This window comes from Eleutherodactylus coqui, chromosome 10, assembly GCF_035609145.1.
Source record: "Eleutherodactylus coqui strain aEleCoq1 chromosome 10, aEleCoq1.hap1, whole genome shotgun sequence".
Classification (NCBI taxonomy): Eukaryota; Metazoa; Chordata; class Amphibia; order Anura; family Eleutherodactylidae; genus Eleutherodactylus; species Eleutherodactylus coqui.
In genome coordinates this window covers 141,077,908-141,104,335 of record NC_089846.1, presented here as the reverse complement: position 1 = coordinate 141,104,335, position 26,428 = coordinate 141,077,908, and the positions used below count along the sequence as shown (strand labels likewise).

The window sequence follows — 26,428 nt, the reverse complement described above, 5'->3', positions numbered from 1 at the left end:
TAGTTACGCAGGAACGGGGTATTTTTTTTTTCTCGGGCCGTTCAAACTTCTTGTAATTAAACAGGAGTTTGAGAAATACCCTCTGGAAGATCTTTCCCAGCCGTAGTATCAGGCGGCGTTCACACAGGCGACAGCGCCACAAATCACATGTTATGTAAAGCCCCTGCTGTCCAATGGGTTCCTTCACATGAGCGATGTTTGGTGGAAAATAAAATCTCATTGAATGGCAGCGATTGGTTCTTGAGCGCCGGGGCTCAGCCAATCAGAGCCAGTGATTCCTGGAGTCAGCGTTTTTGAAACCCCTGACCAGCAAGCACTGGCTATAGACTGCAAGCAGGGGCAGGAGCCGCGGTGGAGTGGACAGCGCCTGGTAGGTCATGTATTTTTTTATGCAGATAGGGATTGTTGGGGTTATGGCTTGTATTTCAAACCCCCCTGAAAATCCCAGAAAAAGACGCACAACTTTGTAGCGCCACAAAATCGCGATATCGCCACGAGAAACACACAGCGATATCGCACAGAGCACGGCTACGATATCACTGCGGTTTTCTCGTGGTGACATCATTGTCGCCCGTGTGAAGGAGGCCCTAACTGCATGCAGGAAGGATGCGGCAGGCCCTGTATTTTCTCGGCGCAGTATTCAGATCAGTGGTTTTGTTTTGTCCCATTTTACTGTTTTAGCCCTAAATGACAACTGCAAAAAAATGTGTTACATAGAAAAGCCCCAGGAAAGTAAGAGCGGTGGGGGGGTCAGTGTTCACACATGGCAGAGGTGCTGCTGATTATCTGCAAGTCCTCAGCAATTCCTTTGGATTTTGACACGGATTTCACCTTCTGATCTGCAGACGCGTTTCACAATACGCTTGTTCATGCGCAATTTTCTCTGTACGGAGTGTATTCTGCGTGCGTGCCTGCGCATACTGTGTGTATTGGCATAGGCACCGCTCATTCACGTAGGCGGGGAATCACCCCAACGCGATGGCGGTGATCACTGGTGCGTGCTGCATTTAATGCGTACCCGCACGTACAGATGTGCATGTTGGCGCACCCCTCATAGACCCCTATGGTTCTCCTTCATATGCAAATACGCACAAAATAGAGCAGGTCCTATTATTTTGCACTCGCTGTTCTAACGGTCACAAAAAACAGAAGCCATGAAATCAATAGGTTGCGTTCTCCGAGTTTCGTGGGCGGGATTCTCTCGCATAAACACGCTCACTTGAAGAAGCCCTAAATTGTCACTGGGGATTCAAAATTTGCGGTTTATGACAATTCTTTGGCGGGTTTCCTGTGGATTTTCCCACATCATGCGGATGAGGTTTCTTTAAGCTCCTCCACATGGCTTGTGCTGTAAACGCGGCCGATTCTTCCGTGCCGATACTCCGCAGCATCCCCTCTCCGTGTTCATGCACCCTCAGGGCTCCCTCACACGGGTGTATTTGCACGCATCAGATTGACGCACAATACACAAATAGTAGACCCCATGAATATCAACGGGCTCATTAACTTGAATCACATTTTTTCTGCGCATTTCGGTGGTGCAAAAAACCCAAAACGCTCTATTTTCCTGCGTATTTGCGCACCAGAGGCCCCCATAGAAGTCAATGGGTGGTGCAAAAAATGCGCACACAATACGTAAGCAGATGCGGGAAACGCTGCGTAATTCTGCTGGAAAAAGAACACATCTGGAACATATTAAGACTGAGCCGCCCTCATGGTGGCGAGAGAAGCAGGCGATTGTTGAGCGATGCGAGAAAACGCAGAATTATGAAACCCATGATTTTCCATGACTTCATTCCCATTTGTGATGCGTTCTTCTTTTTTCCTCGCCCATGTTTCCCGATTTATCTCAACGCACGAACTTCCAGCTGTTCCAGGCAATGATCGCATGCTGGAGGTGGGAGTCTTGCAAGGCTGGACGGCCACAGATGGAGACACGGATATAAGGGAAAGGAGCGTCAATAGTAATTTCCATTTACTTGTATTTACAGATGATCCAAGCCATCCAGGTCTTAAGATTTCACCTGTTAGAGCTAGAAAAGGTAAGTCACACGATGCAAAGATTGGTTGTGTTCTTTGAAGGGGTTTTCCAGAGAGAATGCTATAATGATCGGCTGGGGTCCGTCACTCGGGACCCTGACCAATCAGCTGAAGGGGCGCATGCTGTCAGCACCACAAATACACAGAGTTCAGAACTGAAGCCTCTGCGCCAACCTCTGTGTAGTGGCCGGCACTTGTAACTGCAGGCACGGCTCTCATTGATCTCACAGCAAGCAAATGAGCGGGGGCGCCATCGCTCGTTCAAACCATAATATTTTGGTGCAAACAGACCCTAAAATTATTCCAGAAATCTACTGTAACTGGGGGGCATTTGGTGTACTATGGGGGTGCCTAATATATAGGCGTGCACCTGTTCACATAGTTGGCGCATAGTGTGTTGTCGGGGATCATATTTAGGGCTCCTTTACATGCATGTCTGCATTTTTGTGCACGACTCAGTGCAACACATTTGTGCCTCGAATGAGGCCCTTTTACGCACATATCGGCGCATTTTACTGTAGTTTTTTGCACATGCAGGGCGTGTTCATAGGGGCGTAGGACCCCCCCATCCTGATTTAAAAGGCTATTTAACCTAATGAGCTGCAGATGATCCCCATACGTATCCCTTGTGCATTTGTGCACCCCCCAGCCGCCCCACCCCCGTAGACTTCTATAGGGCCCATAGTGCGCAAATGTGCACCAAACAGGACAGAAAAGGAAATGTGAACGACCTCATTAAAATCGATGGGTTCTATTCTCTGCATACGGCGCATGCAACTTTTGCGTACACAAATACGTGAAGGAGTCCCGAGACCGCCTTGAGACGCCGGCCTCAGTAAATCCCCTCCTTTGTTCCTATAGACTAGATTGCGAGCTCTGTAGGTCGGCGTGTTAGTATAGCACCTGCTACATCTTGACTAGCTCACTGTATACTGCAAGGGTTGTACATAAACACATTAAGGTCCATTGGATATTTAGGTCAACTGCTAAACAGTGCATGTAGTTTTGTGTCTATTTTCCACGGATGGATGCGAGGTGCAGTAATGAGCTGTGCATGTAAAGACGAGGAGACACACAGGGCAGGCGGCACATGCCTGCAGGCAGCAAGAGGTTAATTGTACAGTCAGGAAAAAAACCCTCCACCCCCACCGCCTCCCATATGGAGAATCCCATCAGCCTTTGGATGAGCTCAGTTGGCACATACCACTTTGAGAAGCAGGGGAGGGGGCCAGAGATGAAAGGCGCTACTTCAGAACTGCCCCTCTGGTTTGATAAGCTAATGAGCTCATTAAAGGATACAAGAGGCGCTGGTGGTTTGTAACCAGATAATCCTCTTGTTAATGTGGTAATTAACCCTTTGATTCCCTTTGCCGGCCTGCTGGGAATCAAGGAGGATTAAAGAAACAGGCCTGGGGGTTGGAGATGCGGGAGGTAAGAGCTGTGCCTTTAAAGAAGAAAGGGTTAGCCCCTTGTTGGTTCACCTTCCAGCCGGGTTACCTGTTGGCAGCAAACGGCCCCTTTAATAAATTCCAATCCGTCTTTTGCAGTCAGAAAGCTGTTTATTCTATGGGGCCGAGGCGCGGGGATCGGCGGGGATCGTGCAGCTGCTGGGATGCAGACAATGGGCACTCCTGGCCTTCGCTAGGCTGGAACCACACCGGTTTGGATGCTATTTTTTGAACCAAAGCCAACAGTTGAGCGGCAGGAAGAAGTTTTAGTCCCTCCTTTATATTTCCAGTTCCATTTGAATCCACTCCTCACTTTGGCTCAAACAAACTACACGAAAAACCGTCGCACAAACCGCTTGTGTGACCCCCCTAAGGCCTTGTTCATCCGAACCATTTCTGCGGATAAGTTGGCCGCACCATAAAATCACATCCGTCCGCCCCGATGGTCTCCACCGTATTCATTCAGATGAACCATTTTCATCTGTACAAAAAAATCGGACCGAAAAATAGAGCGCAGGAGCGACTGAGCGGATGAAGCGTACCGCTGCCGAAAAATACAGAGCAGGAGCGACTGAGCGGATGAAGCGTACCGCTGCCGAACAATACAGCGCAGGAGCGACCGAACTGAGCGGATGAAGCGTACCGCTGCCAAAAAATACAGCGCAGGAGCGACCGAACTGAACTGATGAAGCGTACCGCTGCCGAAAAATACAGCGCAGGAGCGACCGAACTGAGCGGATGAAGCGTACCGCTGCCGAAAAATAGAGCGCAGGAGCGACTGAGCGGATGAAGCGTACCGCTGCCGAAAAATACAGCGCAGGAGCGACCGAACTGAGCGGATGAAGCGTACCGCTGCCGAAAAATACAGCGCAGGAGCGACCGAACTGAGCGGATGAAGCGTACCGCTGCCGAAAAATACAGCGCAGGAGCGACCGAACTGATGAAGCGTACCGCTGCCGAAAAATACAGCGCAGGAGCGACCGAACTGATGAAGCGTACCGCTGCCGAAAAATAGAGCGCAGGAGCGACTGAGCGGATGAAGCGTACCGCTGCCGAAAAATACAGCGCAGGAGCGACCGAACTGATGAAGCGTGCCGCTGCCGAAAAACACAGCGCAGGAGCGACTGAGCGGATGAAGCGTACCGCTGCCGAAAAATACAGCGCAGGAGCGACCGAACTGAGCGGATGAAGCGTACCGCTGCCGAAAAATACAGCGCAGGAGCGACCGAACTGATGAAGCGTGCCGCTGCCGAAAAATACAGCGCAGGAGCGACTGAGCGGATGAAGCGTACCGCTGCCGAAAAATACAGCGCAGGAGCGACCGAACTGATGAAGCGTGCCACTGCCGAAAAATACAGCGCAGGAGCGACTGAACTGAGCGGATGAAGCGTACCGCTGCCGAAAAATACAGCGCAGGAGCGACCGAACTGAGCGGATGAAGCGTACCGCTGCCGAACAATACAGCGCAGGAGCGACCGAACTGATGAAGCGTACCGCTGCCGAAAAATAGAGCGCAGGAGCGATCGAACTGAGCGGATGAAGCGTACCGCTGCCGAACAATACAGCGCAGGAGCGACCGAACTGATGAAGCGTACCGCTGCCGAAAAATACAGAGCAGGAGCGACTGAGCGGATGAAGCGTACCGCTGCCGAAAAATACAGGCCTCAACCTATCGAAAAACACCAGAGGCTCCAGGAGCTGGAAAAAAAGGAGGGAGCTTAGCTGCGTGCTACGCCGGGAAAACCGGTTGACAGGAGCCTCTATTTAAGTCATTGGGAGGATTTCTGCCGACCGAGGGAATTTTGATCCGAAGCGCACTTTTTCGGCAAATCGTCGCACCCGGCCGTGTGAATGGCTGGAAAAATGTTACTTCAGTTTGAGACTTGTTCGCAGCGATGTTCATGATTTTATTGTGCGGCTAACTTTAGCGCGATTGTGACGCTCGTGTGAAAGAGGCCTGAAGCTGCCGATACTTGTTAGGTGGCACTCACGATAGTTGTCTCCAGACCCCCTATACACGTGCCTCACAGGTGTTATTGGCTCCTCCATTTGGTAGTCAGCTACCTGCATGGTGAGAGGAGGACGCATCTATATGCACTCCTCACTCAGTAAGTAACGGCCATTGTCTGTGAAGGATTATATGTAGCCGACCTGTGTAAGTGTAATCCCAAATTAGTGATTATCTAGTGATCTCCCCAGATATTGCTGGTTTAGTCTCAATGGATCAATATCTTTAAAGAGGTTTCATCAAGGGCCACCCCTTTGAGAATGCGGACCCTAAGCAAACAACTCAGTAGCCTGGTCCCTACATCTAGTAGCCCCGTTGAACAGCTGGTGAAAACTGCGGGATGCCAGGCATTTCAGAGAAATATAGACTACATGATGACCACTCACATGGATGGCATCATTGTAACACAAGGACAGTGCAAAGTTCTTCAGGCATAATGAAAAAGGTTCGGTCCGGTGTCGCCAGTAGAGCAAAGTGTGATTCCCAGCAAGAGAAACCAAGTCATCTTGTAGATACGAGACCTTTTAATGGCCAACAAAAATGCATGATGTTATAGTGAGCTTTCCAACCTCTCAGGTTTCTTTCTAGAGGAAGAATCCTGAGAGGATCTGAAAGCTCGCTGTAACATCATTAAATCTATCATATCTACAAGATCACTTGGTTTCTCTTGCTGGGAACAATCACACAAAGTTCTTCAGAGCATGAGCCACCTGATTTTTCATACAGGGCCATGTACGGTGAGCAAGTACTTCTAGTGGTCAGTCTAGAGCTTTTGAGACCGTCTGATGTCTCACCAGCAGTCTTTCTTGAGCAGCTCTGCCCTAGATGTCTTAACTATTTTATTGAGTACCATATCCCGTCTGTGCGTCTGTCCCTGGAGAAGGAGCTTCACTTGGCCATTGCAGAACATATGGCTCATTTGTTAAGTGCACTTACGATGTTACTTGGCTAAGGCATGGGATACAAGTCGGAGTTTGCTGGATGTGTATTCATAGCAGCAGTCCAACAACACCAATGGCTTGTAAGGTTCCTGAAGTGACAGGTCTACCCGTGTTATTTAGGGTTGCTTCAGCTCAGCAGTTAGATGAAGGACTAAACAGACTATCTGCCATGTACTACAATAGACCGCTCCACTCCTCAGTGTCTATCCGGTAGCGTCACCTTCTGGATGGTCCAACTCTTAACACCTTGAGTCGGGATGTGTTGGGACAGACCGGATTGTTCTGTATGTCCTCCTGACCCCGTTGGTCTCTACACTGTGAAGTGTTCCTGGAGTGGTGAACCGCTGGCCGTGTTATCCGGCAGAAGTCTGTTAAGTGGGGGATTAGCTGATTAGATGAAGCATTAGATCCCACTATTTAACCTTGTCATGAGATCCTGAGAGCTCTTGTGGCCGATTATCACTTCACTCAACCGTTTTCTGCCTCCTTCTAGGTTCACGATCTGTGTGACAATTTCTGCCATCGATATATCACCTGTTTGAAAGGCAAGATGCCCATCGACCTGGTGATAGACGACCGCGACGGCTCCTCCAAATCAGACTTGGAAGATTTCACAGGATCCTGTACGAGTTTATCAGATCAGGTAAGAATTCTATCTGAATGTGTCACCACATCAGGACAAGGTCACAAAGTCAAACGCGGAACCAGATCCCACCATGGGAGTCCTAGGAAATCCCCTGCTTACCTGCTGCTCTTTAATGGGATCCACTCCTGCTTTGGACCTATCAGGGACTGACTGTACAGTCATGTGATTGCAGGCTCATTGATATTCCTACCATAAGCCATCACTTTATTCTGTCACTATATCTGCATCTGTTGTTCTGCGCTCTGACGCATCTACATTACGGCGGGGTGATAGATCCAGCATAGGGGCCCTCCGCTGCATCTGTAATGAGGCACATCCCAGGACTGTTAATTGTTCGTTACGCTCCCTCCCTTAGATAACAACGCTTTCTCGCCTCCTTCTTTACAAACTAATGCAGGCGATGCATTTGCCTATAGCTGGACTGATGCATTTTTAATATTCCTTCAGGCTACGGAGCAGGCAGGCTAGAGAGCGAGGCCTTGCACTCAGTGCACTAATTCCAAATTCCAAGCAGCAGCCTATTGTGTGCTTGTCACCCCGTGCGCGCCGCCAACACCTAACCCCTTCCTCACCACAGCCTGCACTGCCGATGTCCATAGGCTCATTATACCTCCCGCCTCTAGTGGGCGCTCACAGTTCCCACATTTATATACGACCTCTTCTGCAGATGGTTTTTAATATTTGCTGCTCATTTGACTGTCCAAGCCTATAATGAATACGTCGGATGAGGGGTGGGAGTCACGGAGATCGCACCATTAAATCCGTGATGCTGGGATTTATTTACAATTTGTTTAACTCCAGCTATTAGTCTCTGGTGGCAGTTATGGGTATTTGCAAATGACCTGTACACCCTCTTGGGGCCACTGACAATGGGACTTATATGCTGAGTCGCCACTTTATTAGAGTCACCCATCTAATGGGATGCTGGATCTCCGTTGGCCTTCAGACCTGCAGGAATTCGGCTTGGCATAGATTGCATTAGGTGTTGAAATCATTCTGTGGGACAGGAAGCTTCTTGCAGTTGCCACAAATTAGATGGAGGTACTGACATGCTCCGAACAGCTGGAAGGAAGGGTTCATCGATTCATGCTGCTTGCACCAAATTCTGACCCACCAGCAGCATGGTGTAATGAAAATCTGGATTTTCTGTACAGGAGACCTTTCTCCACTGCTCATTGATCCCATTTTTGCCTCTTTTGCCCACTGGAGTCTCGTCATTTAGTATGTCTTAGACAGCAATGGTGCTGGAACTGGTTATCTGCTATTATAGCTCATATGTGCTAAGGAACGATACATTAGTTGGATCCCCAGCATTGTATTTGGCTGCAATCTGTTTGATTATGCAGCACCTCTTCATCAGAACGATTCTTGACATCCTCCTCTGACTCCTTTTGTCAATGAGTTGTTTACGTCCATAGGATGTCCTTTCACTGGATGTTTTTCCTCGATCACACCATTCTCGGTATACTCACCGCACTGTTACACAAGAAAATCCTACAAGGTTGGCAGTGTATGAAATCCTGGTCCCGGCTAGTCTAGCACCGATGACCAGGTCTTGTTGGAAGACTCTCAGATTGCTTGATTTTCCCATCTAATGTGGATTCACAGTGAAACTGATTCACAGAAAACTTGTCACATGATTTTATGTTGCACTCCGGGGTCTAATTTCCATACAGGGAAGCTCCAATGGTGAAGGGGTCGGGGTCTCTAATAAAGTGGCCATTCGGAGTACTTACCATACGATACATAGGGTTTGCAGTTGCCTTTTTATAGTGTCAGTGCTTCATTGTAGCAACTTGAACGAGAGTAACTTTAATTCCATATTAGTTCTAGCCATGTAGGGGACACGGCGGCATCTGAGACCTATTTGTATTGGATGTTCTGATGAATAGTGTATTAATTTAGAGCCAAGATTGTCTGAGTCTGCCATGTATCGAGACCGACACGCCTAAACACTGAGATCCATCTTATCAATGTCAAGTACACCGTTGCATGGCGCTGAACCCCGTCCCGCTTGTGTCCATGTTATGTTATCGCACAGGGTGGACAAGGACAATTAATGCAAATGTGACATTTTTGCAGGCAGCGGGGTTATATTGTGCATCATGGCTGATCTCCTAGACTCAGGCACAAATGCATTGGTGTAAGGACTGACCTAGTAAATATGTCGATGACATTTGTACACCGCTCTTGGAAGGACTGACCTACTAGTCATGTCGCTGTCATAATGTTAAGAGGGACTGACCCATAAAACATGCGCCGGTCCCTAGTGTAATCTGGTCCTAGGAAAGAATGACCCACTAAACGAGTCCCTGTCACTATCAGACGTTCTATCGTCAATGCTCTGACCCAGAGGTGGCTCTTCTGCTGCTACTTAAGAATATGGGAGTATTTTCTTCATTTTGCAGTTAAAGAGAATGGAAGGAATTAGCATGTAAAGGCCCTTCTGCTGGACTTCAATTACATTTCATGTCTGAATCGAGGCCTCCTGCAGATCTTAAACAAAACTCTCCCTGCCTTGAGTTCCCCAGAGGTCAGAGCGCCCGCCTGCTCCCTCCTTAACCCTTGTGTCCCACTTGCAGCCCCCAGGTTAATCAGGACAGGGGTAAAGGGTCGCCCGGTTTTGCTGTATCCAAATCTTCACAGCTGGAACCTAAAACTCTGTGATCACCTGGAAGTAACGGCTAACTCTACAGTGCAAGGCAGAGAGGGAGCTGGACTGGAGCCTTAAGGCAGGGAGTCCTTTGAATATGGGATTAAAGGGTCAATAAGGGTCAGTTCAGCTCCCAGAGGGGGTGTATGTACAAATGAAAACGACCCCTCACATCCCAAGCTGCAGATTTCCTTTCATCCTACTCTTATCTCCCCGGTGTTGAGTTTTCTAAAAGCTCTTACAAAAGAGACCATAGAAAATTGAGTTCTCTCTATAAGGCCTGCAAGTTTTTTATGACTTCACTTGTTGTTGAGGAGTCTCCGTAGGACTCAAACTTCTAATGGCTTCTTGTAGATTGTCACGGAGTTAATAGATCTGCCCTGTAGTTTTGGGATGCTTGAAATGACTGACTTGCATGGTCTTGTCGCTTGAGGCGAGCGTATTTATTCAACCTGTTTACGTTTCTGTCTTTTACGCAGAATAACTCATGGATACGTGATCACGATGAAACGGGCTCCACCCACTCAGGGACACCGGGTCCATCCAGTGGAGGGTTAGCATCACAGAGCGGGGATAACTCCAGTGAACAGGGTAAGGATGGGAGAGGATCTGCCGATCATATATGACCACTCTCAGCAGCACTTTAAAGGCGTTTTCTTAGACTGAAAAATATTGGATGGGCATGGAACGGTTGAAAATAGAAAAAGAAGCCATACTCACCCTCTTAAATGTCATCCTAGTCCAGTATGGCTGCCACAGTCCCTGCCACTGTTATCCCTGAAGAAGCTCAAGCAATCACATGCTTCACCCATGAAACGGCACATGACCGCTGCAGCTTCTTCAGGGATCATAGCGGCGGGAACCAGGGCAGCAGCACTGGAACAGGAGGACCGTTATTACGTTGATTATGGCTTGTATTTCCATTTTCAACCATTTGCTGCACTTTCAAGGGGTTGTCCGATCATACCCTAATAGGGCGTATGGATATTGAAGAGGACGTGCCCTGCTTTAGCCATTCTTTCTTTATTACCCAGACCAGAAAACCATTACAAAGAGCATCTCCTGCCATGAAAGACTCAACACAAGCAGGTTGCCCATGCTTTGGAATAGGCACATAAAGAGAAATCTCCAAGATGAAAGGTTGATCAGAATTACCTGGCTAAAGATTGCTATCGCTGATCTATGATGATGATTGACAATTTAAAGGAGTTGTACCAGGATCACTTGCTGATCGGTGGGGGTATCACCTCTGAGACCCCTGCCGATCTTGAGAATGGGGAATCTGTGTCCCCTCTGCCTCTCACGCAGGGTACCATTTTTTCCCCCGCATTGACATCAGAATGGAGTTCTGGCCGAGCATGCATGGCTGTTGCTCTATTCATTTCAACGGGGCTGATGGAAATACCCGAGTGCTTGCCGCTCAGCTGTCACCGTCAGTCCCATTGAAAGTGAATGCAGTGTGCTTGTGTGACCAGTGCATTCAGTCTCCTCGTCACTGCAGGGGGTGCAGTAAGCCTGCAGTGAGGCGGATGGGAGACATGGACCCCCCCATTCTCAGGATTGGTGGGAGTTTGAGCCATGAGACCTCCGCCGATCAGTAAGTTATTTTCTATCCTGTACAACCCCTTCAGTGAAAGACGAATATAGAAGGGGTATAACACAACGCTCCCATCATGGACCTGTAGGGGGGAAATGCTAATAATTTGAGGGTACTCATTTTGCAGAATATTCACATATTTCCTCATTTCTTCTACAAAGGTTATTAAGAAAAAGGTAAACTGCTCATTTTTTAGACTTAGCAGAAGGGATTGTGAGCAGCCAGAGACCCTCGAGTTGGGGGTGGGCACCAGACCCGCCAGGGACAACTGGGGAAAGCCAGCTGCATTTTGAGTTGGTCATGAAGGCATTTCAGTGTTTACTTATAGATCAGGATGACTGATATGGTAATTAGGAGCGGGATTCCAGTATGGAGTAGAATAGTTACTGGGAAGTGCCGGAGAGGGGCCACAGAGAGGTAGATTATAGGCTGCAGGCGGACCCCCAGGGATCATCCTGATGAAGTGCTGAGCGCCCGCTCTCTGCTGACCCTCCGTTCTTCTTCCATTCACTTGGATAATCCTATATAACCCGGACATCTCGGGGCGCATCGACTCCTAGTAATGGACGTATCTGAGAGCTCCTTTACAAGCCGAATCACAGCTAGCTTCTCTCCTTGTACTCAGCCCAGGCCCCTTCTCTCCTTGCACCCCCACCCCTCGGCGCTCCAACTTCAAGGTCATCAGATAACTGTGCCGAGGCAGTCCTGTGCCTCACTGGGCTGCTGAAGAAGTTTTTTTGCTTTCCATCTATGTGCGACCTCTCATTCATAAATCTCGCACCCCCCTCCTTCGTTGCCCAACACTTCACCTCCCCTTCCTCCTTCTTCTTCATGCTGCTGCACTGTGTCTGCTTCATTGACTCACAGCAAGGGCTGCTATAAAGCCACAGGGAGTGTTGGTTAATCACAGAATAATCCTAAGGGGGGCCTCCATGCAGCCCCCAGAGCTGCGCTCGCTTCGTCTTCCAGTCGCTCCTTGCAGTATGTAAACTGGATTAGTGTAAAATAAACAACTCAAGCAGACGTGCGCTGGCTGCTCCTCGCCGCTCTCACTCAGCCCTCGCTATACGCACGTCCATGATGAAAGAGTAAGAGAAGGGACTAATGCAATCTGAGGGCCGCCTTCACACACGCTGCGGTTTTACACTAGTGGAATTACCGTGGAGATTGCGCAATACTTATAGCGCACGCCAAGTGAACGAGATTTTTGTAATCGCCTCCGCACATAGTGGAATTGTTTCTGCTGAAGATACGCAACACTGCGGACTTCAATCTGAACGCGTCTGTTTGTTGCAGAAACTGCACGGAAATTAAGCAGATTTTTGCCGTAGAGATAAATGGAGGATATGAAAACCGCGACAAAATCTGCAAATAGAGCTTTGCTACAGATGTTGGAGCGTTTCCGCTGTGGAAGCGCAATGGATCTGCTTGAAAATGTCTGTTTGATGTTTGAAATGAAGGTTTGCCAGTGTGAATGTAGTGCGCAAAAAGAAATGCAACGCGTCTCACAGCAGGCAATCTGCACATAAAAATGCCAGGATGTACACAGAAGGCAGCAAGAAAAACCGCAGCAAATTCCACAACGCTTGTTTTTCCATTGGGTGAGAAAATACGCGACATGCTGCATTTTTTCTCCGTAATTGCGCATCAAAGTCCCTATAGGAGTCTATAGGTGCGCAGAAATGTGCGCAAACTGAACGAAGAAGCGTGGGAACTTTTCCTGCAGGGCGATATAAAGTTTTCAGGGAAGGCATGGCTGACATTTCGTAGATCAGAGGCCGGCACTGTGGGACCCCAGAGAATGACCCGAACCTTCTCCTTTTCGGAACAAACCCCACCAAGTCACGGCTGCCAGCATCTAAAGGGGATCCCCGTCCTCAGAAGACATGGCTCCCACCTCAGCTACTCTCTCCCACAGCCAGAAGGCACCAGAAGCTTCGCTGGACAGCGTCACGCCGCACGTGTTGAGTATTTCTGTGTGATTACGGGGTCAGTGATGACAGCCGGACATACTGACATAATTTAATGCGAGCGCAAAAGTGCAGCTATTGTGGAGTAAAAAAGGAGAGAAATATACGCCATTACCTGCGGAAAATAAGCTGCGCAAATATGTTGTGCAGGAGCCGCCAAATGTGCGCTTACACTCGTGTGCGGGAGCCCTGAGTCTGCCCACCATCTTCGCAGTGCAGATGTTGTGTGTGAGGCGGCCATAGGATGGCATATACCAGTGCATGCTGCCCCCAGAGCGTGGCGCCATGGCATACATTAGATTATGCCGCGCCCTATGATGGACAGTCATAATTCCCGTGATTCTCCGGGCCTGCTCACTATATAATTACCGAGTAGTCGTGCCAATTATCTGTTGATCAGGACAGATTGAGTTATCCTTCGTCCTCTATTGGCTCTGATTCAATGAAGCGAGCGGCAGAATGACTTTCCATAAACGTAAGATTGGCGCTGATTAGATTATCTAGAATGCTGACAGATCTCTGGTCGGAGCGCAGATCTGTAATGATCCGCTAGTTGAGGGGATGTTCACATTTCGTTGGCACGTTACTTTGACATATGCGGAGGGAAAGCTCCCGACTCAGACCGAGCGCATCTATAGGCCTCCATGCACTCAGCGTAAGGGCTCCTTCACGCGGGCGTATTTGTGCGCAATCCCAGGAGGTTAGTACCCATTGATTTCCGTGGGTTCATTCCCATTTCCGTATTCGTGCGCCTTTCTACATCCGTATTCGTTATAGATTTCACCCTGCTCATCTGAAGGGGTAAAAATCTGAATCATAAATTGACATGTTGCAGCCAAAAATCGCAACGCCCGTGTGAAAGAGCCGTTAACGTGCCAGAATCTCGCTAGTGAGAACGAAGCCAGTGAAATAAATGGTTTTGTTTCGCCCCATTTTGCGGGCTGTGATTTTTTTTTTTAAATCCCAGTCGTCTTAAGAAGCCCTGAGGACTCTTTCACATGAGCGTATATCAACCGCCATTTTCACGGTTGGCCGATATACACTACAATCTTAGGAGTAAAAACTTGTGAACGGGCACACAAATCTAAAGTTTGTGCACCTGTTCAGATGACACAGGCCCCGACGCATATACACCAAGGCCACCATGACATTGCCCCTTTCCTCCTCCTCACCGGCTCACCTCTCTCTCCTCCCCTCTGGCTGTTTGCAATGGAAAGGGACGGGACGGGGGAGGAGCTAAGCTCCCACTCATTGTCTGCAGCCAGCAATGGGAGGAGGCAGGATGGGGCGGTGCTTAGCTCCCTGCCCCCTCCCATTGCAATCAGCCAGAGGGAAGGAGAGAAGGGGGAGGGAGTTTTGCACTCACGCTGCTAAACTCCCTCCCTTCTCCAGCCGCTGTCGTTACATAGCAACTAGAGATGAGCGAGCATACTCGGTAAGGACAGATACTCGAGCGAATATCGTACTTACCGAGTACATGCCTGCTCGCCCGCAAAGATTCTGGTGCCGGCGGGGGTGAGCGCTGTGTTACAGAAGTGAGCAGGAGGGAGCGGGGGGAGAGAAAGAGAGAGAGCTCTCCTTTCTGTTCCCCGACGCTCCCCGCCCCCCGCTGGCACCCGAATCTTTGCAGGCGAGCAGGCAGGTACTCGGTAAGGATGATATTCGCTCGAGTATCTGTCCTTACCGAGTACGCTCGTTCATCTCTAATAGTAACATAGTTTGTAAGGCCGAATGAAGACAATGTCCATCTAGTTCAGCCTGTTTATCCTCCTATGTTGTTGATCCAGAGGAAGGCAAAAACCCCAAGAGGGAGGAGCCAATTAGCCCTTTTGGGGGAAAATTCCTTCCTGACTCCCTAATGGCAATCAGACTAATCCCCATAGTTTGCAAAGTTTGGTGTGGACTTTGGGAACGGTGGTTGGGAACACCATCCTGTGTGTGGCATGTTGCTAAGGGGAAGGGGGAAAATCTGTGAGGGGCAGTGTCCAACATGGCAGCCATTTTGAAAGCCCCGTCTTAGAACCAAGATATTTTCAAATGTAAAGGGGTGCATGTGACATATGTATCTGATAGAGAATTTGATGACAAATCTAAATCTGTGCTTAAATATCATGTATCTTTATTCCTGCCAAAGTTATTGACAATGTCTTCGTGACATGGAACACAATGGCAATCCACTACAGGATATGCTCGATGTGCTTCCCTCTTGTTTCAACAACACCTCAGCAGAAATGCTTGCAAAGGCATCCAGGATCCATTGTTGCATGTGCGCCACACTCTGGATTTTCACTGCGTAAATCCTGGACTTGACATCACCCCACAGGTAGAAGTCAAAGGGAGTGAGAACCGGCAAGAGCAGAGGCCACGATGTCCTACCGGTATCCACTTCCTTGGAAACATCTGATCCATCACATCCATGATGTGGGAGGCACTATCCTGCTGGAAGAACACTGGGATTGCACCATCTTCGTTGCACAGTGATGGGAACACCTCGTCACGTAAGATTCTTGGCACCAGCATGGTGACCATCAATGAGGAATGGCACATTATCTTCCTACCCCATACATCGCACCACACCATGACTTTCTGTTTGCCAACCATCTTGGAAGGATCTGCCCATTGAGGGTCTGTGTCAGACGACTAGGGAAGGTTTTGTTTGGTCACTTTATGTAGAAGTTTGCTTCATCGCTGAACAGTTCTGTCTCTGTGAAATGTGGGTTCTGTTGCAATTGCTGTGACACCCATCCCATCCTGATTGAAATGATGCAACAACTGGATCTTGTATGGGTGCCATTTGTGCGTAGCCAATATCCACCCAATGGAGGCTCGACTCACCCGCTTTCTTATGACAGACACCTGGAGCTGCCATGTGGGCTCTTATAGAAGGCCGTCAGGACAGCCACTGATGTTACTTCATTTGTGGGAGTTTTGTAACATCCACTTCTTGGCAGGTCTAACACAGAACCTGTTTGGTAAGCAATTTGCCAACTGTGCCGTGGCAGATGGGCGTTCTGTTAGGATGCCGACTGCTGACATCCTCTGCAATGACTCGGGCACTGCACTCCTTGGAGATCAGCACAATCTCTGTCCTCTTTTCAGATGTTAATCTCACAGCCATATTTGTTTCTGTAACAAAGAGAAAATTGATAACAACTCTGGCAGGAATAATGATATGTCACGTTTAAGCATAAATTTGGATTCCTCATCAAATTCTCTATCGGAAACATATGTCACGTGCCCCCTTCCCATTTGAAAATATCTACTTCCAAAATTCCAAGATGGCAGATTTCAAAATGGCCGCTGTGATGGACACCGCCCCTCACAGACCTTCCCCTTCCCCTATGCCACACACAGGATGGTGTTCCCAACCACCATTTTCCATTTATTCAGGTATCTCCATACCTCTGGACCACCCCGTATTTTCGAGCAGACTGAATTGGCCAACACTAGTGACCTTCGAAATTTAGAGAAATCTCCCTTCCCATTAAAATGCATTTCTACAGTGTAGTTTTTAGATCTCCTTTACAGTAAGAAGTGTCCTATGTTCTTCGGGATCTCCTGACCTTCAGGTCATCTGCTCAGGAGGCAATAAAATGAGCCCCCTTGCATCAGCCTACCTCATGTGACCCCAACACACATTCGCTTCCTTCCCTCTATAAGAAGCCTTTGTTCTCACTCTTCATAAGTTTATGAAAATGTATCAGCCAGCAATGATTTTGCATATGGAAACAGAAAGGGTAACGGGGCGTTGTGGAGGTGAAGGGAGGGAAGCAATACTGTGTAACACAGGGCCGAGCAGACGCAGGCTCTGATGCATAATTTACTTCCCCTCCAGGCAAGCTTTTAAGCCTCTCTTTTGCCGCAGGTTATAGGAGCTGAGCAGCTGTTATATGGTCCCCCCTGTCCTCCTCCTCTCTGATTTATGTTTAAGACAGGAGAGATTGTGTGTGCCGGCCGAGGGAGAGCTCACCGCTCAGGAAAGTGACATCCCTTCCAGAAGAAATGGAACCACTCATGATGAGATGGAAGGATGTCCCAGTCCGGAGCTCAGATACCTCTTACATTTCCTTTGATCAGCTTCTATTAACGAACACCTTTTATCTTGGAGCACGCAGTGCCGTACTGTGCGATACAAGATCTCTCAGATTATGGACTTTGTAGAAGGATGTAATGAGAGTTATAATTGATGATGCACAGTGAGATCCTCCTACATGTTGGTACGGCGGACACGAGCCTTCCACTCAGGGGGTCCGAGCATGGGCAGATGTCTTCTAATAAAGTATCAAGGCAGCTGCCCATCCGTGCCTGCCCTTGGGCATAGACCCTGTCCTATGAAGGATTGCTGTATACATATATGTGCTACAACTGGACCGACCCGAGAATCCCGTTATAGGATGGACAGTAGATATACTTATTATTAGTTCTGAGACTGATTTCTTTAGGCTCAACCCTGTCAGAGGGTCATTTCATGTATTCAGTTAAAGGAAATGTTTTTTCAGAAAATTATCTATTTTATAAATCAAGTTTTTTAGTTAAACATTTTTTTATGAAGTTTTGGGGATTTGATTTTTAATTTTCGATGCCACAATCTGTGTTTAAAAAACAAAATCCGACCTTTCTCACACTGACCACTAAGTGTAAAAAAGTGGTGCCCAATCTCTAGTAAATAAGAACTCACCAGGCTCAACCGACTAGTACTAACCACTACTAACACCTCAACCGACTAGTACTAACCACTACTAACAGCTCAACCAACTATAACTAACCACTACCCTCACCTCAACCGACTATAACTAACCACTACCCTCACCTCAACCGACTATTACTAACCACTACGAACACCTCAACCGACTAGTACTAACCACTACGAACACCTCAACCGACTATTACTAACCACTACGAACACCTCAACCGACTATTACTAACCACTACCAACACCTCAACCGACTAGTACTAACCACTACGAACACCTCAACCGACTATTACTAACCACTACGAACACCTCAACCGACTATTACTAACCACTACCAACACCTCAACCGACTATTACTAACCACTACTAACACCTCAACCGACTAGTACTAACCACTACTAACACCTCAACCGACTAGTACTAACCACTACTAACACCTCAACCGACTAGTACTAACCACTACGAACACCTCAACCGACTAGTACTAACCACTACTAACACCTCAACCGACTATTACTAACCACTACTAACAGCTTAACCAACTATTACTAACCACTACTAACACCTCAGCCGACTATTACTAACCACTACCAACACCTCAGCCGACTATTACTAACCCCTATTAACACCTCAACCGACTAGTACTAACCACTACCAACACCTCAGCCAACTATTACTAACCACTACCAACACCAACACCTCAGCCGACTATTACTAACCCCTATTAACACCTCAACCGACTAGTACTAACCACTACCAACACCTCAGCCAACTATTACTAACCACTACCAACACCAACACCTCAACCGACTATTACTAACCACTACTATCAGCTTAACTAACTATTACTAACCACTACCAACACCTCAACCAACTATTACTAACCACTACCAACACCTCAACCGACTATTACTAACCACTACTAACAGCTCAACCAACTATAACTAGCCACTACCCTCACCTCAACCGACTATTACTAACTACTACCAACACCTCAACCGACTAGTACTAACCACTACTAACACCTCAACCAACTATTACTAACCACTACCAACACCTCAGCCGACTATTACTAACCACTACCAACACCTCAGCCGACTATTACTAACCCCTATTAACACCTCAACCGACTAGTACTAACCACTACTAACACCTCAACCAACTATTACTAACCACTACCAACACCTCAGCCAACTATTACTAACCACTACCAACACCTCAGCCGACTATTACCCCTATTAACACCTCAACCGACTAGTACTAACCACTACTAACACCTCAACTGACTAGTACTAACCACTACTAACACCTCAACCAACTATTACTAACCACTACCAACATCTCAGCTGACTTATTACTAACCACTACTAACACCTCAACTGACTAGTACTAACCACTACTAACACCTCAACTGACTAGTACTAACCACTACTAACACCTCAACCAACTATTACTAACCACTACCAACATCTCAGCTGACTTATTACTAACCACTACTAACACCTCAACCGACTATTACTTAATGCATGATGGAAAGAAATGTGCAGAGCATTGAAATCCCTTCATGCGTTTTATCACACTGCAGTTGGACAGTATGGCCTTTCCCATTGCTAAGTTAGCGTTGGTAAATCTGTGATATCACAAAGTTCTGTAAAATTTGGAGATGCTGGTTGGAAAGACAGAAGTGAGCTGCTTCACCAGTATAATAACCTGCATCTTGTGGTTTCTTGCTCTGTAGGTGATTGTCTAGACAACAGTGTGGCCTCACCGAGCACGGGGGACGACGATGAGCTAGACAGGGACAAAAAGAGGAACAAGAAGAGGGGCATCTTCCCGAAAGTTGCCACAAACATAATGAGGGCGTGGCTCTTCCAGCACCTTTCAGTAAGTCTGACATTCATCCATATCTGAGGAACAACGGTTGTAGATGTTGGGATATGAAAATCTGTTGTTGGATTTACCGGCCATAACTGTAGGCTCAACTGGCTCCAATTTAAAGGAGTTACATCAGAATTACAAGTCATCTCCTATCCATAAGACAACTTGCTAATCGGTGGGGGTTTCACTGCTGGGATTCCCACCGATCTTCCATTTCCCCTTTTCTCATCACTGCAGGGATGCTTCTCCCAACCCAATGACGTCACCATGAATGGAGTGTTGATTGAGCATGCATGCACAGTCGGCACTCCATTCATTTCAGTGGGACCCAATTGCTTTCTGCTCAACTATCTCTGCAGCAACATTGAAAATGAATGACCAGTACTCCATTCATTCACCCCCTCACAGCGGGAGATGTAGCAAGCCTGGAGCAAGGAGGACAGGGGGCACAGGACTCCCATTCTCAGGATCATTGGGGATCTCAGCTGTGAGACCCCCACCGATCAGCAAGTTATTCCCTATCCTTAGGGGATAACTTGTAATTCTGGTACAACCCCTATAAGGAGAAGAACTTGTCACTATGTTACCAGTACTTTGCAACGTCTGTAAACTGGTTAAGTAAAATCTAATTCTTGGAATAGGCCACTATTTAGGACTTGGAATGACCTCCTGAGAGAACCGTTCTTCAGTGCCCCTAGTGGTGATGGTAATATGAAAGAAAATGGGCACAAAGCATGTTGCTCTTCAAGAACTCTTACACTACATCTCCACTTATGGCCAACCAGGCTGCTGGTATTTGTTACGGTGAAGGAGGACGTTAATTATGAGGCTCATCTAACCTCCATATACTTTTGTTCATGTAAAGTTTTTTAATCAATACGTTTTATTAAAAAGGCAGTTTTTCGGCAATTATTTTTTCAGTACATTTCGCAACATAAAGTAAGATGCAGCCGTTGTGTCCTTTCCTTATCTGTAACCCCTTGTTTATAATTGAGTCCCGCTACTCTCCTTCAAATTTAACCCTCACTTAATTTCAAGCAGGACCTTCCTCTCCCCGCTGCTTCATAAGAGATATTAACAATGCAGACCCAATTAAAAATTACTAAAGTGCAGCATAAAAGCTCCGAATCTCTGCTGTAACTACCCATGAAGTCAGCCCCGGGCAAAATCTCAGCTAGCAGAGTGCACAGAAACAATTAGTCAGAACAGGGCCTGTCCCTGCCTAGTTAAACAAAGCAGAGTTAATGAACGCTGACCAATTAGTTACTAATTGACGAAGCTATAAACCTATTAGAAGCTGGTAAACGGGTAATCAATTCTAGGTAATTACCCTGAACCTGCTTAGTGGCAGGCAGGCACCGGGGAGAGAGAGTCAGCTGCTGAAAATCTCTGGATCCAGCATCACACGGCCTTTATACATGCTTTCTCCATTGGCAGCGGTTCAAAAATTGGCAAGACGCATAAAAATGCAGGTCATCTTTTCTGGGATGATGGCGCCCGATGTACCGGGGAGGCTGAAGATAAATCCAGGCTTCGGGCTAACCAAATTGTAATGCATTATATGTTCCCATATGAGCAAACCGTTGTGGTAACATAAAATAATGCTAAGCAGCGCTAACATAGGATGGGCTACATGGCGACATGATGGACCCTTACAGACCCTCTCAGGGGTGAATGCTTTTTCTTTTTTGCAATAGACAAGGGAAGGGTTTATTTCCTATGGAGCTGTTTTAATATATAATATAACATGTGGAAAACTATGGAGGGCTGACACTGCATGGACTATATGGTAACATTATTTAGGGTTACGGCAACAAGCCAGGTAATCATAGAATATCTGATGATGATATAGCATCATCCACAAATTCATGGACACATCGTAGAACAATTTAAATGGGTTGTCTAGTAGTAAACTGTTAGTAGATCAGCAGGGATCTGTCGCCCAGGATCCCTGCCAATCAGTTGTTCATCAGGCTGTTGTGCTTGTGCACTGAGCCTATTTCTACATAGAGAGGACAGCTCTGTTCTTACTGCAGTAGCCACGCTTGGTATTATAAGCAAAGTTCCTATTCATTTTAATGGTAGTTGTTCCTGCAATACCAAGCCTGGCCACTGCAGTAAGAACAGAGCTGTCTGCTTCCTGCAGAAATCATCTCTGCACAAGAACAGTGGCCCGGTGAAAAACTGATTGGTGGAGATCCCAGGCGACAGACCCCTGCTGGTCTACTAATTGGTGGCCTATCCTGAGGATAGACCATCAATAGTTTACAAGTGGGCAACCCTTTTAACACTAATGTGTTAAGTTATGTGCTAGTAGTTGTCTAAAACTGTACGTGACATTACTGTTACACCAAGATGTGTCACTACGTAGCTATTGTGGAAAACCCCCAGATGAATGTTGGACGAACCTGCAAAGTTTGGAGTAACTAACAACTATCCAATATAAATGAGGATCGGGCATGTCGAATATTAATGCCCGATCATTTCATTTTGGCAGAAGATGAGCTGCCGCCGGAGGAGTCTGGCAGTAGTTTACTCTTTTTTCCATATTCAAAACACATGTAGGCTGAATGTGTATGGGCATGTTGGGCATGTCGGGGAGAATAGCTGTCAGCCGGACGAACGCTCACCTGACAAGTACTGGACGTGTAGGGGCACCTTAGAAGTGTCACCATGTGAGAGAACCACTATGCAGGCTTTTATAATGTAACAGTTTAAGAGATAATTAAATTGGATAAACATCCACTTCAGATGATGTCCGCATCAGATGGGTTGTCTTTTCGACCTCATGTAGTGGATGGAAATTCCTCTGGTGGTCCGGTCAAAGGCCGGTTTAGACATTTTGGAAAATGCAATCAGACGATTACCACCAGTAACTCCAGTAGCGTTTTACTAATAAAGAATACACCTGGTTTCAGAATAACTGCTAAACGCATCTGTTTTTAGGAACCTAAGGGTACCGCTGCGGGGGGTCGAGATGTGGCCGTAAACCACACCAACCCTTGGTTTTAATTGGGTTTCAAATTGATTGTTAATAGCCCCGTGGTTATGCAGATACAACTGCTGTGGTCTGCCTATATATATATATATATATATATATATATATATATATATATATATATATATATGTGGCCATTAAAAAGGGTTTCTGAAATTTAAAAACAAAAAATGGCAGTGGGCAGATAAGTAGTGGAAAGAAAAAAGCCCTATACTCACCTCTCAGATGCCCCCAGCTCCAGCGCCGTTGCGTTAGGTGCTAGAAATAGCTGCAACAGTCACGGGGCGTTCATTGTTCTCATGAACACTCAGTCAATCACTGACCTCAACAGTCATGTCTTCATAAACAGCATGTGACCACTGAGGCCACTGATTGGCTGGGCGATTATGTGCGTGACGAACAGCACCTCACTGGAGCGGAACGGCATCGCTGTAGCTGGGGGACATCCAAAAGATCAGTATAGGTTTATTTATTTTTTACACTTCTCTGCCCCTGCCAATTATTTTTATTGTCAGAAAACCCCTTTAACAATCAATTTGCCGTCGCTCCATGTGGCCATAGCCGAAATCAGGCACAAGAGTATAAACACACCAGATGGGGATTTCTACTTGTATTTTTTTGCAAAAAGACCCATCCATATTTTCCCTAAAAAGATTTTTAAAAATATCTTTAAACGAGTTCAAACCCCAAATTATTGGTGTAAACCCGGGATTTACTGCGATGAAGTTCATGTAATTCAACTTAAAAAATTAAAACAACAATAAAAGTTTTCAATGAGTTCAATTGTTCACGTTTTCCCTGAATTCCCGGTACTTTGAGCCCCCGATGGGAGGAATGTGTTGTGTTCCCCATCATTTACCAGAGACGTAAATAAACAAGGCTCTGTTCCCTGATTCCAAGCCAAAAGTTTGTTTCACAACAAATATTTGGGAATTATCAAAGCCCCGGCCCAGTAACCCTTAACGACCATTTAGATCTGTGTGTTCTCCCGCCTCTTTCTTTTCATTCGGCCAAGCTTTTTTGGCCTAGCGTCTGTCTAGGCCTGAACTTAGGCCCTTCATCTGTCACTAAGCTGTCAAGCGAAGGCCTCTGTTTGACTGCAACCTAAGACCCCCAACCTCATCCATCATTGCCGACCTTGACAGGTCCATGGAGCTTTTTTGTCATTTTAAGGCCTCCTAATGAAGCAGAGGGCCAGTTGCACATTTCCTGGGTCCCTGGAAAAGAAAGCTATGCTTGTGTGAGTCCCATCTGTCCTAAATCTAGGAAGGGGAGCATGAAAAAATAGCCTAATACCCCCCTGCCCACCACCTTTTAACAAACCAGATGGTCCCACGTTTTATTAGAAGATCCTTGGATTATCTTCAATTCATCAGTGGAAGGTCTAATGGACAAGTGGTGCTTTAATAAACTGGTTAATGTGCCCTGTGCACACAATGCATGTGGACAACAATCCATGTTTTAGTGTTTATGTCACAACATCCAGGCCTTTTTAATAAAAAAATAACTAAGGCCTCATCAAGCCTTCCCAGTAAGATGCCGGTGGTTACATTTAGCTAGGAGGGGTGAAGGGTATTTTTTTAATTAACTTAAAATTGAGATTCATGTTTTTAATTGTTAATGTAAATTTTTAGCTTTCTTCAAATTCATCCAAATCCTAAAATCTATATTTATTTCCCTCCCAAAAGCACCCCTATCCCTCAGAAGAACAAAAGAAACAGTTGGCGCAGGACACCGGGCTTACGATACTACAGGTCAATAACTGGTAAGAAACTTGCATCCTTTACCATAGGACCAATGTGAGACCTGAATGGGCATCCATATGGGGGGTGACCTGGTCTGATGCTGACCATACAGGAAGTACTGGTACCTAGAACATACTACTGTTTCCACCGAAGTGACCCTCTGGTCCCAGGAGCAGACGTCTTCCCAGGACTGGAGGGGGCGGAGGGACGTTACCTGCTGGGCTCCTTACGTTGAACATTCCATGTATTTGCACGTTTTGATCGTCCCGGACAACCAGTTTAATTTCTGTCTGTTGGCAGTTGTTTTACAGGCAAATAGCTAATGGCTTATCTCCATTCAATCCCAGGTTTATTAATGCAAGACGACGGATAGTTCAACCAATGATTGATCAATCAAATCGAACAGGTAACCAATGAGGGAATTTGTCAAGGGCTTTGGTAAAACAAAGAAATGTGAATTCTTACTGATGATGAAGAATGGTTGGGGGTCCATGTGAGGGTCGTGGCCGGTAGGGGTCTAACAAATGTGTGAAGCTTTAAGCCAGAAAATGGTACAAAAATGGCATTTTCTGGCTTTAAGGCAGCACATGACATGCCAAATTTATTAAATGTTCTAGGCCTCTTAATTTACACTCCTAGTCAGATACAAAAATCCCTCGCCTAGAAGGAAATGAAACGTTTTCTGTGATTGTAACATTGTTATAAGTCAGTGGTTACAATATCAGAGCAAAAGGGGAATTTATTATATAAAACTGACCCTTTGAAGGGAGGCTCTAGTAATCTGTTGTATCGCCTCTAGCTTGGATACAAGATGTGATACCGGTGGGCATGGAGGCTCTAGTACCCTGCTGTACCACCTCTAGCTTGGATACAAGATGTGTTACCGGTGGTCATGGAGGCTCTAGTATCCTGTTGTACCGCCTCTAGCTTGGATACAAGATGTGATACGGGAGGGCATGGAGGCTCTAGTACCCTGTTGTACCGCCTCTAACTTGGATACAAGATGTGATACTGGTGGGCATGGAGGCTCTAGTACACTGTTGTATCGCCTCTAGCTTGGATACAAGATGTGATACTGCTGGGCATGGAGGCTCTAGTAATCTGTTGTACCGCCTCTAGCTTGGATACAAGATGTGATACCGGTGGGCATGGAGGCTCTAGTACCCTGTTGTACCGCCTCTAGCTTGGATGTGAAATCGGTGGGGTGGAGCATCTAGTACCCTGTTTGGTCGCCTCTAGCTTGGTTGTAAGATGTGATACAAGCGGGCATGGAGGTATACAGGTTCCATATAGTATACTGCAGCATATCTGTCCACATTTTCTTTAACTAAACCTCTAGATCGTGAAAATTCGTAGACTGTCAAAGTTGGCATCCCAGATAGTTCCATACATGTTCTATTAGCAATGAATCTGGAGACTGGGCAGGCTACAGAAAGGTGACAATGTTGTGGAGGCATTACTTTGACACCCTTGCTGTGTGCGGCCGAGCATTATCCTGCTGGAAGCCACCATGAGAGGAACACATGTGGCTGCAGGATGTCCTGAACATATCGCTGAGCTGTCCTTGTTCCTCGCACCACTACTGGGGGTGACCAACTGTCGTATTTGATGACCCCCCAGACCATCACACTACCAGTGGAGGCAGTGTGCTGCTCCACAGCAAAGGCAGAATTTGAGGTGCTCAACCCCAGATCTCCAGACATGATTATGGCCATCGGCAGTGCCCAAACGCAACTGGGATTTGTTGCTGAAGACAACCGGGTTCCACTCCGTAGCAGTCAAGTTTCATTGTTCATGACACAACTGTAAAC

At 46.9% G+C, this 26,428-nt stretch overlaps 1 protein-coding gene across 3 annotated transcripts in view; it reads left to right on the top strand.

Moving 5' to 3' along the window:
* MEIS3 (Meis homeobox 3) overlaps window positions 1-26,428 on the top strand; it is a 45,424-nt gene that overhangs the window by 12,628 nt on the left and 6,368 nt on the right. For all 3 annotated transcript variants that reach the window (XM_066581972.1, XM_066581975.1, XM_066581974.1), the window contains exons 5-10: window positions 1,992-2,042; window positions 6,931-7,080; window positions 10,216-10,327; window positions 19,735-19,880; window positions 24,561-24,637; window positions 24,965-25,023. In XM_066581972.1, coding sequence (XP_066438069.1) covers window positions 1,992-2,042; window positions 6,931-7,080; window positions 10,216-10,327; window positions 19,735-19,880; window positions 24,561-24,637; window positions 24,965-25,023 — 595 coding nt within the window. The remainder of the gene's footprint in view (window positions 1-1,991; window positions 2,043-6,930; window positions 7,081-10,215; window positions 10,328-19,734; window positions 19,881-24,560; window positions 24,638-24,964; window positions 25,024-26,428) is intronic.